The sequence below is a fragment of the Balaenoptera acutorostrata genome, chromosome 9 (genome assembly GCF_949987535.1).
Source record: "Balaenoptera acutorostrata chromosome 9, mBalAcu1.1, whole genome shotgun sequence".
Taxonomy (NCBI): domain Eukaryota; kingdom Metazoa; phylum Chordata; class Mammalia; order Artiodactyla; family Balaenopteridae; genus Balaenoptera; species Balaenoptera acutorostrata.
The window spans coordinates 40,202,408-40,216,134 of record NC_080072.1 but is presented as its reverse complement, the minus strand read 5'-3'; the positions used below and the strand labels follow the sequence as shown (position 1 = coordinate 40,216,134).

General features: G+C 35.7%; 1 protein-coding gene and 1 non-coding gene across 5 annotated transcripts in view; one reads left to right on the top strand and one right to left on the bottom strand.

The window, feature by feature from the left end:
- Positions 1-13,727, top strand: part of NUCB2 (nucleobindin 2) — a 44,515-nt gene that overhangs the window by 26,160 nt on the left and 4,628 nt on the right. For all 4 annotated transcript variants that reach the window (XM_057553782.1, XM_057553779.1, XM_057553780.1 and 1 more), the window contains 6 exons: positions 2,756-2,859; positions 3,715-3,900; positions 4,097-4,187; positions 4,791-4,849; positions 4,947-5,039; positions 6,253-6,342. In XM_057553782.1, the coding sequence (XP_057409765.1) occupies positions 2,756-2,859; positions 3,715-3,900; positions 4,097-4,187; positions 4,791-4,849; positions 4,947-5,039; positions 6,253-6,342 (623 nt within the window). The remainder of the gene's footprint in view (positions 1-2,755; positions 2,860-3,714; positions 3,901-4,096; positions 4,188-4,790; positions 4,850-4,946; positions 5,040-6,252; positions 6,343-13,727) is intronic.
- TRNAS-CGA (transfer RNA serine (anticodon CGA)) lies at positions 5,540-5,612 on the bottom strand. Its single transcript has one exon. It is a non-coding gene; the product is annotated as a tRNA-Ser (tRNA).

The following is a 13,727-nucleotide window of genomic DNA, read 5'->3' as shown; positions in this document are numbered from 1 at the left end:
TGCTTAGAAAAGTTATGAGTATTTTCTCATTGATTCAAAATTTATGAATTAAAATTTCTGATAATTTGAAGAAGGGCTTAAAGTGTCTTAATTTTGCAGGGTTGTGTGTGTAATTTTTAAAGTAGGCAATACATTCACATGGTTTAAAAAAAGAAAGTGTAAGAAAGTATATAGCAAAAAGTTCCCTGATATTTTTGTACTTTATCAGTTCCCACTGCCCCCTAATACCATCCTTCCTGAGTTTCTTTACTCATATATAAACAAATACAAATAAAAGTTCTTATTTTTCCTCTCTTTTATACAAAAGATACATGCAATACACGTTTGTAGCTTGTATTTTTCCTTTACTAATATATTTTGGAGATCTTTCTGTATTAGTACATAGAGGCCATCATTTTTTTTTCAGCAACTGCGTAGATTTCCCTTATATAGGTATACCATAATTTATTTACCAGACCCCTCCCTGTTGATGGATATTTGGGTTATTTCTAGTGAACACTCTTGTACACATACCACTATGTATCCATGTAAGATTATCTGTAGGATAAGTTCCCCACAATGAAACTGTTAAACCAAAGGATATATGTATTTGTAATTTTGGTAGATACTGCCACCTCCACAGAGGGTGATCAATACCCATTCCCACCAGCAATAATTTCTCACAGCCTTGCTAATTATAAGTATCATCAAACTTTAGGAGTTTTGCCACTCTGTTAGATGGTATAATTGTGCAGGTTTAATATGTATTTCTCTTATTTTGAGTGAGGCTAAGTGTCTTTTCATGTATTTCAGTGACGGGTCGTATCCTTTAGGGCTAGGTTTTGTAACAGATCTTTTCTTCATAAGTAAAACTTCTAGTACAGGGCCATACTGAGAATTCAGTGAAAGCTTAGTTGAACTAAATTTCGCTGTTTCTTACTTTCTGGCATAACAATATGTTCCAGGCTCATCTTGTACTTTATACCCTGCCCTAGCCCTGGAATTAGCCATTTCTCTGAGGATTCCTGGTTCTTAATTTTAGTGCAAAATGATGTTACAGACCAAGAGATGACACTAGGTGTGCTCAATACTCCTGGGATATATTTTCTTCTTGACACTTCCATAGGACAGAGATAGGAAATACATGCATGTCTATACACATATGCATGCACACACATATATATAAATATATATTCATACACATGCATATATGTGTGAAACATACATGCATATATGTGTACACATTATATATGTATGTTTTAGAAATAATAAGTTCACACAGTTAGCACTAATTCCCATCCCTTTCCCCAAGTTTCTTTCTTGCCTTCCATGATTTTCATGTTTGTACGTTCTTTTTTCCTAAGTGAGAACCCTGACTTCTAACAAATCAACACATGTACATATTTTGCTCAGTTCTATAATACAACTGAAATCGTCCAGAATCGCTTCACTCATTCAACTACAATACACTGTAGCTTGTTTTTTTTTTTGTAAGTTCTTTACAAAGAAAATGATGTTTCTTTAAAAATCAGTCATAATCAGGGACTTCCCTGGCGGTCCAGTGGTTAAGACTCTGTGCTTCCAGTGTAGGGGGCGAGGGTTCGATCCCTGGTGGGGGAACTAAGATCCCACATGCTGTGCTGTGCAGCCAAAAAAAAAAGTCATAATCAAATGAATTTACTGAATTAGATTTTTATTGTTCCATAAAGGATTAATTGGAGCAGCATACAAATAGTTCCTTCATATAAATTTTAGAGCAATTCTTTTTAGAAATTCTTCTTAGGACTTCCCTGGTGGTCCAGTGGGTAAGACTCTGTGCTCCCAGTGCAGGGGGCCCGGGTTCGATCCCTGGTCGGGAAACTAGATCCTGCATGCATGCCACAGCTAAGAAGTCTGCATGCCTCAACTAAGTAGTCTGTATGCCACAACTAAGAAGCCCACATGCCTCAAGTAAGCATCCGCATGCCGCAACTAAGAAGTCCACATGCTGCAAGTAAAAGATCCCACATACTGCAATTAAGACCAGGTGCAGCCAAAAAAAAAAAAATTCTTATAAAAAAAAAGAAAGAAATTCTTCTTAGACCTTTGGTGAGGGTAGTATATTAGAGTTTATCTAATTAAAAGTAGGAAATTTGGTACTTTTACAATAATGAAAAAGTTTTTACTGTAAATTATACTGCTAGCTAACTAGTCTTTCTTGAAATAACATTAAAATGTACACATTAAATTGTATTCCATTCTAGATTCAAGGGCATTACCTTTGCCTAGAATAACAATATGTATGATATTCTAAAAGAAAATATGAACTTTTAAATCTAAAACTTTGAATTTTCTTATAAAATCCTATAGGAATTAATATGAATGCTTATTCTTTTTTTTAAAGGAAATCACCACAACAATTTTAAATTTATTTATTTATTTATTTATGGCTGTGTTGGGTCTTCGTTTCTGTGCGAGGGCTTTCTCTAGTTGTGGCAAGTGGGGGCCACTCTTCATCGCGGTGCGTGGGCCTCTCACTATTGCGGCCTCTCTTATTGCGGAGCACAGGCTCCAGACGCGCAGGCTCAGTAATTGTGGCTCACAGGCCCAGTTGCTCTGTGGCATGTGGGATCTTCCCAGACCAGGGCTCGAACCCGTGTCCCCTGCATTGGCAGGCAGATTCTCAACCACTGCGCCACCAGGGAAGCCCCCTGAATGCTTATTCTTATGTATTATTTATATTAATGTTTCTAGCTTCTAATAATTTATTGTTTACAGTTTTCTCATTTTCTTTCAGATACAGGCATAGACCACCACGCTCTTCTAAAACAATTTGATCATCTAAATCACCTGAATCCTGAGAAGTTTGAATCTACAGATTTAGATATGCTAATCAAAGCGGTGAGACTCATTTCAAAATGTGTTATCTTTGTTGTGCCTTTGAGGTTTTTTAATTTGACAAGTAAATTCCAGAAAGTGGTAGTATAACTTTTACATACTCTCTAGAATATCTTTAAAGGGAGATAGCTTAACCCTTATTAGTATAGATAATAATGTGGACATACAGGTCTGTAATCCCTTGCCAACAATTCCAAAATCCAAAATACTATAAAAATGGAAACCTGGCTTGAATTATAGTAAGGCTATTTATAGGTTTTATTTAGCTTACTTAGTGTGAGTATTTATAGATTTTGATAAGGAAGTACTAATCTGTTTGGTTACAGACTCTTCAGGGGTGTTATATGATATGGCATATATGCCATATGTCTTTTCTAAAATCTAGAAAATTCTTAGACACATCCTGCCTCAGGGATTTTAGATTATAATTTGTAGACCTCACATGTACTGTATGAAGTTAGCAAATTAGATGTTCTAGCCTGGGTGTTACTAGATTTAGTTAAGTCGTTAGGAACTGTTCTAGTTCTCTATACTGTACAGATTTGATACAGTCCCTTCCTTTTTCTTCTTTTAAAAATAAATTTATAAAAAAAATAAAAATAAAAATAAATTTATATGTTACTTGCTTATGAGGAACTTCCTAAAGTTGAAGCTAGCTTTGAACTTTTACTTTCTTTGAATGCCTACATCTCTGAGAATAATAATGACTAAAATAGAAGGGTAAAATTTAAAACAGAAGTCAAATATGTTTTGGCCCTCCTATGCTACCTTCTGTTAGAGAGTATGCTATATGCAAGAAAGCCTTTGTTTATATTTTTCAAGCACATCTTCTTATTTAATTTAAATATTGCATTATAGGCTACAAGTGATCTGGAACACTATGATAAGGCTCGACATGAAGAATTTAAAAAATATGAAATGATGAAGGAACATGAAAGGAGAGAATATTTAAAAACACTGAATGAAGAAAAGAGAAAAGAAGAAGAATCTAAATTTGAAGAAATGAAGAGAAAGCATGAAAATCATCCCAAAATTAATCATCCAGTAAGGATTACGACTTTGTAAAACCATAGTTAGATGAAGATACTTCTTTGTGCCAGATAGAAGAATTTTATAAGTTATTAGTACTTAAAATCTTGATTCTTAATTCTGCAAAGTTTTTCAATTTTATATTTTATTATGAGCCTATATACATAGATTATAGTTTGTTTTGAGTGGTTTTTTTAAAATTGATTCACAGGGAAGCAAAGATCAACTAAAAGAAGTGTGGGAAGAGGCTGATGGATTGGATCCTAATGACTTTGACCCCAAGACATTTTTCAAATTACATGGTAACAGATTTGATACAATATTAATATTTATATCTTTTGTTTGAAAAATTATAGATGTTTTACTCTTAATTGATTTCTGCCAAGGTTTGCTAATCGAGTCCTATTGATAGTAAACATTTAGAGTTTTCCTCTAGGGTAGTATAGTAGTCTTTATTGCTGGTCTGCAGTATAAAATATTTTAGGTCAGTAGCTATGTCTTTATACTTGCTTTTACTTTTGAGTCATTATATGACTTATTACAAGTTTCTCTGTAAAATGAAGGCATTTCTGTGTCTAGCTAGGTTATATCTAATGGACTTTATGCTGTAATATTAAAATTTACTTTTAGTCTTATAGCATATTGCTTCACTTTATATTTTTGGAAAAAATGGTTAATATATATATTTTTCTAAATAACTATGATGAATTATGAATAAGTAGTGAATTGTTATCAGTTGGACTGATCTGAGGCTTCATAAAAAAGAAAGACACCTTTTTCTGTAGCATGTTGATGCTTCATGTTAAGTAATACTTTTGCAAACCATTTGTAATTAGTTATATTTTAACTATCAATTTTCTAAGGCATTAAAATCAGTTTTTGCATTTGTAACTTTTAAACTTTAGATGTCAATAGTGATGGCTTCCTAGATGAACAAGAATTAGAAGCCCTATTTACTAAAGAGGTAAATGAGTTCATTAAGTATTCAGTGGTTTTGCTCTGTCTTTTTTCCTTCTATTATCTTCCTTTCTTTTATGTTGGTTTTAAATTTTTCTTTTTAGTTGGAGAAAGTATATGACCCCAAAAATGAAGAGGATGATATGGTAGAAATGGAGGAAGAAAGGCTTAGAATGAGGGAACATGTAATGAATGAGGTATGTTTGAAAAGTTTATCTGTTACTTCTGTGGATTTTTCAAGTTCTTGCAATAAATCTTATTGTAAAATGGAAAATAAATATACATAATAGATATTTAATTGGATTTTGCATTTTTGATCCAGAACAGTCAGTAGGTTCCCTTAGTGTAAATAAAATTATTTTGTAACTGCTTTAAAATATTTTAAAATATTAAGATGCTGCTGCATATAAAAGAATGCTGTAAAACATTCTTTTAGAAGTAAAAAATAATGTAGTCCATTATTTGATATTTTAAATGCTGTATTAGTTTTTGCTAAGAAATTAAAAAACTCAATACCTTAATGGTTTATAACAGCACGTATTTATTTCTTGTTCACATTATTAAGCTGAAAACTCTGAAATAGCTATCATAGGCAGGGTAACTTAAGCCCACTTTTTTGTTGTTTTGTTTTGTTTTGTTTGTTTATTTGTTTTTGGCTGCACCACGTGGCTTGTGGGATCAGCTTGTGGGATCTTAGTTCCCTGACCAGGGATCGAACCAGGGCCCTTGGCAGTGAAAGCATAGAGTCCTAACCACTGGACCACCAGGGAATTCCCCAAGCCCACTGTTTTGCTTCAGTGATTTTCACCTGATATTTGAGCTATTCATGGTAAATTGGGATTTTTGTTGAGTGCTGTCTTCCAAGTAACAAATGAATTTCTTTGGCCATCACAGAGTTCACTTTTGTAACTGAATTTGCCATAGTCTATAAGAGCCATTAAACAGGGTTTGGAAAGGTTGTCAACTTTAGCTTTGATTTAGTTAGTTGTTTGTTTTTAGGAAAACAATGTTGGGAGCATTTTAACTTAAACTCCTTTACTCTTGGCTAAAACAGTTTTCTTTCTGGAAAGATTGTTTTTCTTGCCCAAGCACTTGGCTTTGAAAGGAGGTATGGTGAGTAAGGAAAACAATACTAGTCTACCCAGTCATATCAGCAGACTCAAACTTGGTGATCTTTGGGGGTATCAGTTATTTTCAAATTTGAATTATATAGAAGAGAAAGTTATCTATTTTCTGATTCTAGGATAATGTTGAGTGTCCTGTTTTGATTTTTTTCCCTCAGTTTCTATGGATGTTAGGCTAGCCCTAATTGCTGTATGTTTATGTAGTAGCATCTATTAGAAGAATTTCTAGTATCTAAATAATGTGAAAGAGTTATTTTATTTTACATGTACATTTTCCTTTAATCAGGTTGATACTAACAAAGACCGATTGGTGACTCTAGAAGAGTTTTTGAAAGCTACAGAAAAAAAGGAATTCTTGGAGCCAGATAGCTGGGAGGTAATAGAACCTACGTGAAATGGGATGTATGGTTCAAGAAATTCTACATCAGTCTATTCTGCTTTTAACTTTTATTCGCCATTATGTTTGCATGTATAGTTTTACCATCTTGGCTTTTCATATAAAATGTCACTATAAAATAATGAACTTGATTTCTTGCAAAGCTGGGACAATTGATCTCTATTGGTAATCACATTGCATGTAATTATATCTTTCTAAAATCGTACTTTTTTTACGTGTAAAATAATGTTCATTCTTGAAAATTAAAAATATGGATACAGTTAAAGTATGAATTAGAGGTTACATGTAATTCTACCATCTGGAGGTAGACACTTAAATTATGCATTGTGTTATGCCAGTTTGGAAATCGTTTGTATATTTAGTATATGCATATATAGCATATAGTGAATAAATAGTGTACTGTCCCATTTTTAGCTTACATATACACATAAATTCATATCTATATTTTTTAAATGGCTTCATATATTCTCTATATAAATGACTTTGTATGTTTGTGAAATTCTGTTTTTTTAAAATATAACAATATTTCATGAACATTTTCCAGTGCCATGTCTCAAAATCTCGATTTAAAAAATGACCACTTAGCATGCAGTTGTGTGGTTGTAGCATAATTTATACAGCCATTCTTCCAGATTCAGACATTATGGGTCAATTCTAATTTTTTTTTACTGTGATAAATAACATTATGACGACTATCCATTTGTTCATGCATTTGGGGGCATCTGTGATGATTTCCCTGGGATTAATTCCTAGGAATAGAACTATTCTCAAGTTTTATGAACATTTTTTAGTTTCTAAATATATCTGTCAAATTGCTCGTGAAAAGTATTTGAATTTATACCATGGTTTACTGTGTATAAGTGAGTGCATACACATCTTGAACAGAATGGTTGAGAGGTACCAAACAAAGTAGATTGAAAATAGAACATTGTCGATGGGCGCAAGCCACGGCTATCAGCGTGGACACCAGTGACAGGCATGAAACACTAAGTCTGCTACTGCAGCCACCAAGAAGCCTGTGTGCAAGCACAGGTCACTATCCACACCACCCCAGGAGCCTGTGCAGCCCGCCACTGCCAGGGTCCGGTGATCCAGAGACAACTTCCCCAGGAGAACACACAGCATGCCTCAGGCTATTGCAACATCATGTCAGTCTCTGCCGCCGCAGGCTCGCCCCGCATTCCGTACCCCTCCCTCCCCACCGGCCTGAGTGAGCCAGAGCCCCGTAATCAGCTGCTACTTTAACCCCATCCTGACTGGGCAAAGAACAGACGACCTCAGGTGACCTACATGCAGAGGCGGGGCCAAATCCACAGCTGAACCCCAGGAGCTGTGTGAACAAAGAAGAGAAAGGGAAATTTCTCCCAGCAGCCTCAGGAGCAGTGGATTAAATCTCCACAATCAACTTGATGTACCCTGCATCTGTGGAATACCTGAATAGACAACGAATCATCCCAAAATTGAGCTGGTGGACTTTGGGAGCAACTGTAGACTTGGGGTTTGCTTTCTGCATCTAATTTATTTCTGGTTTTATGTTTATCTTAGTTTAGTAATTAGAGTTTATTATCATTGGTAGATTTGTTTATTGATTTGGTTGCTCTCTTCCTTTTTTTTTTATATAGATACATATATACTTTTTCCTTTTTCTCTTTTTGTGAGTGTGTATATGTATGCTTCTTTGTGTGATTTTGTCTGTACAGCTTTGCTTTTACCATTTGTCCTAGGGATCTGTCTGTCCATTTTTTTGTTTTGTTTTGTTTTGGTTTTTTAGTATAGTTTTTAGTGCTTGTTATCATTGGTGGATTTGTTTTTTGGTTTGGTTGCTCTCTTCTTTGTTTCTTTCTTTTTTTGTTACTTTTTAATTTATTTTATTTTTAATAATTTAAAATTTTTTTTATTTTAATTGTTTCCTTCCTTCCTTCCTCCCTCCCTCCCTTCCTTCCTTCCTACAGGTGTCAGACCTGTGCCTCTGAGATGGGAGAGCTGAGTTCAGGACAATTGGTCCACCAGAGACCTCCCGGCTTCACGTAATATCAAATGGTGAAAGCTCTCCCAGAGATCTCCATCTCAACACTAAGACCCAGCTCCACTAAACGACCAGCAAGCTACAGTGCTGGACACCCTATGCCAAACAACTAGCAAGATAGGAACACAACCCCACCCATTAGCAGAGAGGCTGCCTAAAATCATAATAAGGTCACAGACACCCCAAAACACACCACCGGACGTGGTCCTGCCCACCAGAAAGACAAGATCCAGCCTCATCCACCAGAACACAGGCACCAGTCCCCTTGACCAGGAAGGCTACACAACCCACTGAATCAACCTTAGCCACTGGGGGCAGACACCAGAAACAACAGGAACTATGAACCTGCAGCCTGCAAAAAGAAGACCCCAAAGACAGTAAGTTAAGCAAAATGAGAAGACAGAGAAACACACAGCAGATGAAGGAGCAAGGTAAAAACCCACCAGACCAAACAAATGAAGAGGAAATAGGCAGTCTACCTGAAAAAGAATTCAGAGTAATGATAGTAAAGATGATCCAAAATCTTGGAAATAGAATGGAGAAAATACAAGAAACGTTTAACAAGGACCTAGAAGAACTAAAGAGCAAACAAACAATGATGAACAACAAAATAAATTAAATTAAAAATTCTCTAGAAGGAATCAATAGCAGAATAACTGAAGCACAAGAACAGATAAGTGACCTGGAAGATAAAATAGTGGAAATAACTACCACAGAGCAGAATAAAGAAAAAAGACTGAAAAGAATTGAGGACAGTCTCAGAGATCTCTGGGACAACATTAAATGCACTAACATTCAAATTATAGGGGTCCCAGAAGAAGAAGAGAAAAAGAAAGGGACTGAGAAAATATTTGAAGAGATTATAGTTGAAAACTTCCCTAATATGGGAAAGGAAATAGTCAATCAAGTCCAGGAAGCACAGAGAATCCAATACAGGATAAATCCAAGGAGAAACATGCCAACACACATATTAATCAAACGATCAAAATTTAAATACAAAGAAAAAATATTAATAACAGTAAGGGAAAGCAACAAATAACATACAAGGGAATCCCCATAAGGTTAACAGCTGATCTTTCAGGAGGAACTCTGCAAGCCAGAAGGGAGTGGCAGGACATATTTAAAGTGATGAAAGGGAAGAACCTACAACCAAGTTTACTCTACCCAGCAAGGAACTCATTCAGATTCGATGGAGAAATTAAAACCTTTACAGACAAGCAAAAGCTAAGAGAATTCAGCACCACCAAACCAGCTTTACAACAAATGCTAAAGGAACTTCTCTAGGCAGGAAACACAAGAGAAGGAAAAGACCTACAATAACAAACCCAAAACAATTAAGAAAATGGTAATAAGAACATACATATTGAAAACTACCGTAAATGTAAATGGATTAAATGCTCCAACCAACAGACATAGACTGGCTGAATGGAAACAAAAACAAGACCTGTATATATGCTGTCTACAAGAGACCCACTTCAGAACTAGGGACACATACAGACTGAAAGTGAAGGGATAGAAAAAGATACTCCATGCAAATGGAAATCAAAAGAAAGCTGGAGCAGCAATTCTCATATCATAAAACAGACTTTAAAATAAAGACTATTACAAGAGACAAAGAGGGACACTACATAATGATCAAGGGATCGATCCAAGAAGATATAACAATTGTAAATATTTGTGCACCCAACATAGGAGCACCTCAATACATAACGCAAATGCTAACAGCCATAAAAGGGGAAATCAACAGTAACACAATCATAGTAGGGGGCTTTAACACCCCACTTTCACCAATGGACAGATCATCCAAAATGAAAATAAATAAGGAAACACAAGCTTGAAATGATACATTAAACAAGATGGACTTAATCGATATTTATAGGACATTCCATCCCAAAACAACAGAATACACTTTCTTCTCTAGTGCTCATAGAACGTTCTCCAGGATAAATCATACCTTGGGTTACAAATCAAGCCTTAGTAATTTTAAGAAAATTGAAATCGTATCAAATATGTTTTCCGACCACAATGCTATGAGACTAGATATCAATTACAGGAAAAAATCTGTAAAAAATACAAATACATGGAGGCTAAACAATACACTACTTAAGAACCAAGATATCACTGAAGAAATCAAAGAGGAAATCAAAGAATACCTAGAAACAAATGACAATGAAAACACGACAACCCAAAACCTATGGGATGCAGCAAAAGCAGTTCTAAGAGGGAAGTTTATAGCAATACAATCCTACCTCAAGAAACAAGAAACATCTCAAATAAACAACCTAACCTTACACTTAAAGCAGTTAGAGAAAGAATAACAAAAAAACCCAAAGTTAGCAGAAGAAAAGAAATCATAAACATCAGCTCAGAAATAAATGAAAAAGAAATGAAGGAAACAATAGCAAAGATCAAGAAAACTAAAAGCTGGTTCTTTGAGAAGATAAACAAAATTGATGAACCATTAGCCAGACTCATCAAGAAGAAAAGGGAGAAGACTCAAATCAATAGAATTAGAAATGAAAAAGGAGAAGTAACAACTGACACTGCAGAAATACAAAGGATCATGAGAGATTACTACAAGCAACTCTATGCCAATAAAATGGACAACCTGGAAGAAATGGACAAATTCTTAGAACAGCACAACCTTCCGAGACTGAACCAGGAAGATAGAAAATATAAACAGACCAATCATAAGCACTGAAATTGAGGCTGTGATTAAAAATCTTCCAACAAACAAAAGCCCAAGACCAGATGCCTTCACAGGCGAATTCTATCAAACATTTAGAGAAGAGCTAACACCTATCCTTCTCAAACTCTTCCACAATATAGCAGAGGGAGGAACACTCCCAAACTCATTCTGCGAGGCCACCATCACCCTGATACCAAAACCAGACAAAGATGTCACAAAAGAAAACTACAGGCCAATATCACTGATGAACATAGATGCAAAAATCCTCAACAAAATACCTGCAAACAGAATGCAACAGCACATTAAAAGGATCATACACCATGATCAAGTGGGGTTTATCCCAGGAATGCAAGGATTCTTCAATATACGCAAATCAATCAATGTGATAAAACATATTAACAACTTGAAGGAGATAAACCATATGATCATCTCAATAGATGCAGAAAAAGCTTTTGACAAAATTCAACACCCATTTATGATAAAAACCCTCCAGAAAGTAAGCACAGAGGGAACTTACCTCAACATAATAATAGCCATATATTACAAACCCACAGCCAACATCGTTCTCAATGGTGAAAAACTGAAACCATTTCCTCTAAGATCAGGAACAAGACAAGGTTGTCCACTCTCACCACTGTTATTCCAAAACTTCCAAAACATAGTTTTGGAAGTTTTAGCCACAGCAATCAGAGAAGAAAAAGAAATAAAAGGAATCCAAATTGGAAAAGAAGTAAAACTGTCACTGTTTGCAGATGACATGATACTATACACAGAAAATCCTAAAGATGCCACCAGAAAACTACTAGAGCTAATCAATGAATTTGGTAAAGTATCAGGATACAAAATTAATGCACAGAAATCTCTTGCATTCCTATACACTAATGTTGAAAAATCTGAAAGAGAAATTAAGGAAACACTCCCATTTACCATTGCAACAAGAAGAATGAAATACCTAGGAATAAACCTACCTAAGCAGACAAAAGACCTGTATGCAGGAAACTATAAGACACTGATGAGGGGCTTCCCTGGTGGCGCAGTGGTTGAGAATCTGCCTGCCAATGCAGGGGACACGGGTTCGAGCCCTGGTCTGGGAAGATCCCACATGCCACAGAGCACCTGGGCCTGTGAGCCACAATTACTGAGCCTGCGCATCTGGAACTTGTGCTCCGCAACAAGAGAGGCCGCAATAGTGAGAGGCCCACGCACCGCGATGAAGAGTGGCCCCCGCTTGCCACAACTAGAGAAAGCCCTCGCACAGAAACGAAGACCCAACACAGCCATAAATAAATAAATAAATAAAATTAAAAAAAAAAAAGACACTGATGAAAAAAATTAAAGATGATAGAAACAGACGGAGAGATATACCATGTCCTTGGATTGGAAGAATCAACATTGTGAAAATGACTATACTACCCAAAGCAATCTATAGATTCAGTGCAATCCCTATCAAACTACCAATGGCATTTTTCACAGAACTAGAACAAAAAATTTCACAATTTGTATGGAAACACAAAAGACCCCGAATAGCCAAAGGAATCTTGAGAAAGAAAAACAGAGCTGGAGGAATCAGGCTCCAGGACTTCAGACTATACTACAAAGCTACAGTAATCAAGACAGTATGGTACTGGCACAAAAACAGAAATATAGATCAATGGAACAGGACAGAAAGCTAAGAGATAAACCCACGCACATATGGTCACCTTATTTTTGATAAAGGGGGCAAGAATATACAATGGAGAAAAGACAGCCTCTTCAATAATTGGTGCTGGGAAAACTGGACAACTACATGTAAAAGCATGAAATTAGAATACTCCCTAACACCATACACAAAAATAAACTCAAAATGGATTAAAGACCTAAATGTAAGGCCAGACACTATAAAACTCTTAGAGGAAAACATTGGCAGAACACTCTGTGATATAAATCACAGCAAGATCCTTTTTGACCCACCTCCTAGAGAAATCGAAATAAAAACAAAAATAAACAAATGGGACCTAATGAAAATTAAAAGCTTTTGCACAGCAAAGGAAACCGTAAACAAGACAAAAGACAGTCCTCAGAATGGCAGAAAATATTTGCAAATGAAGCAACTGACAAAGGATTAATCTTCAAAATTTACAAGCAGCTGATGCAGCTCAATATCAAAAAAACAAACAACCCAATCCAAACATGGACAGAAGACTTAAAGAGACATTTCTCCAGAGAAGATATACAGATTGCCAACAAACACATGAAAGGATGCTCAACATCACTAATCATTAGAGAAATGCAAATCAAAACTACAATGAGGTATCACCTCACACCAGTCAGAATGGCCATCATCAAAAAATTTACAAACAGTAAATGCTGGAGAGGGTGTGGAGAAAAGGGAACCTTCTTGCACTGTTGGTGGGAATGTAAATTGATGCAGCCACTTTGGAGAACAGTATGGAGGTTCCTTAAAAAACTAAAAATAGAAATACCATAAGACCCAGCAATCCCACTACTAGACATACACCCTGAGAAAACCATAATTCAAAAAGAGTCATGTACCCCAATATTCACTGCAGCTCTATTTACAACAGCCAGGACATGGAAGCAACCTAAGTGTCCATTGACAGATGAATGGATAAATAAGATGTGGCACATATATACAATGGAATATTACTC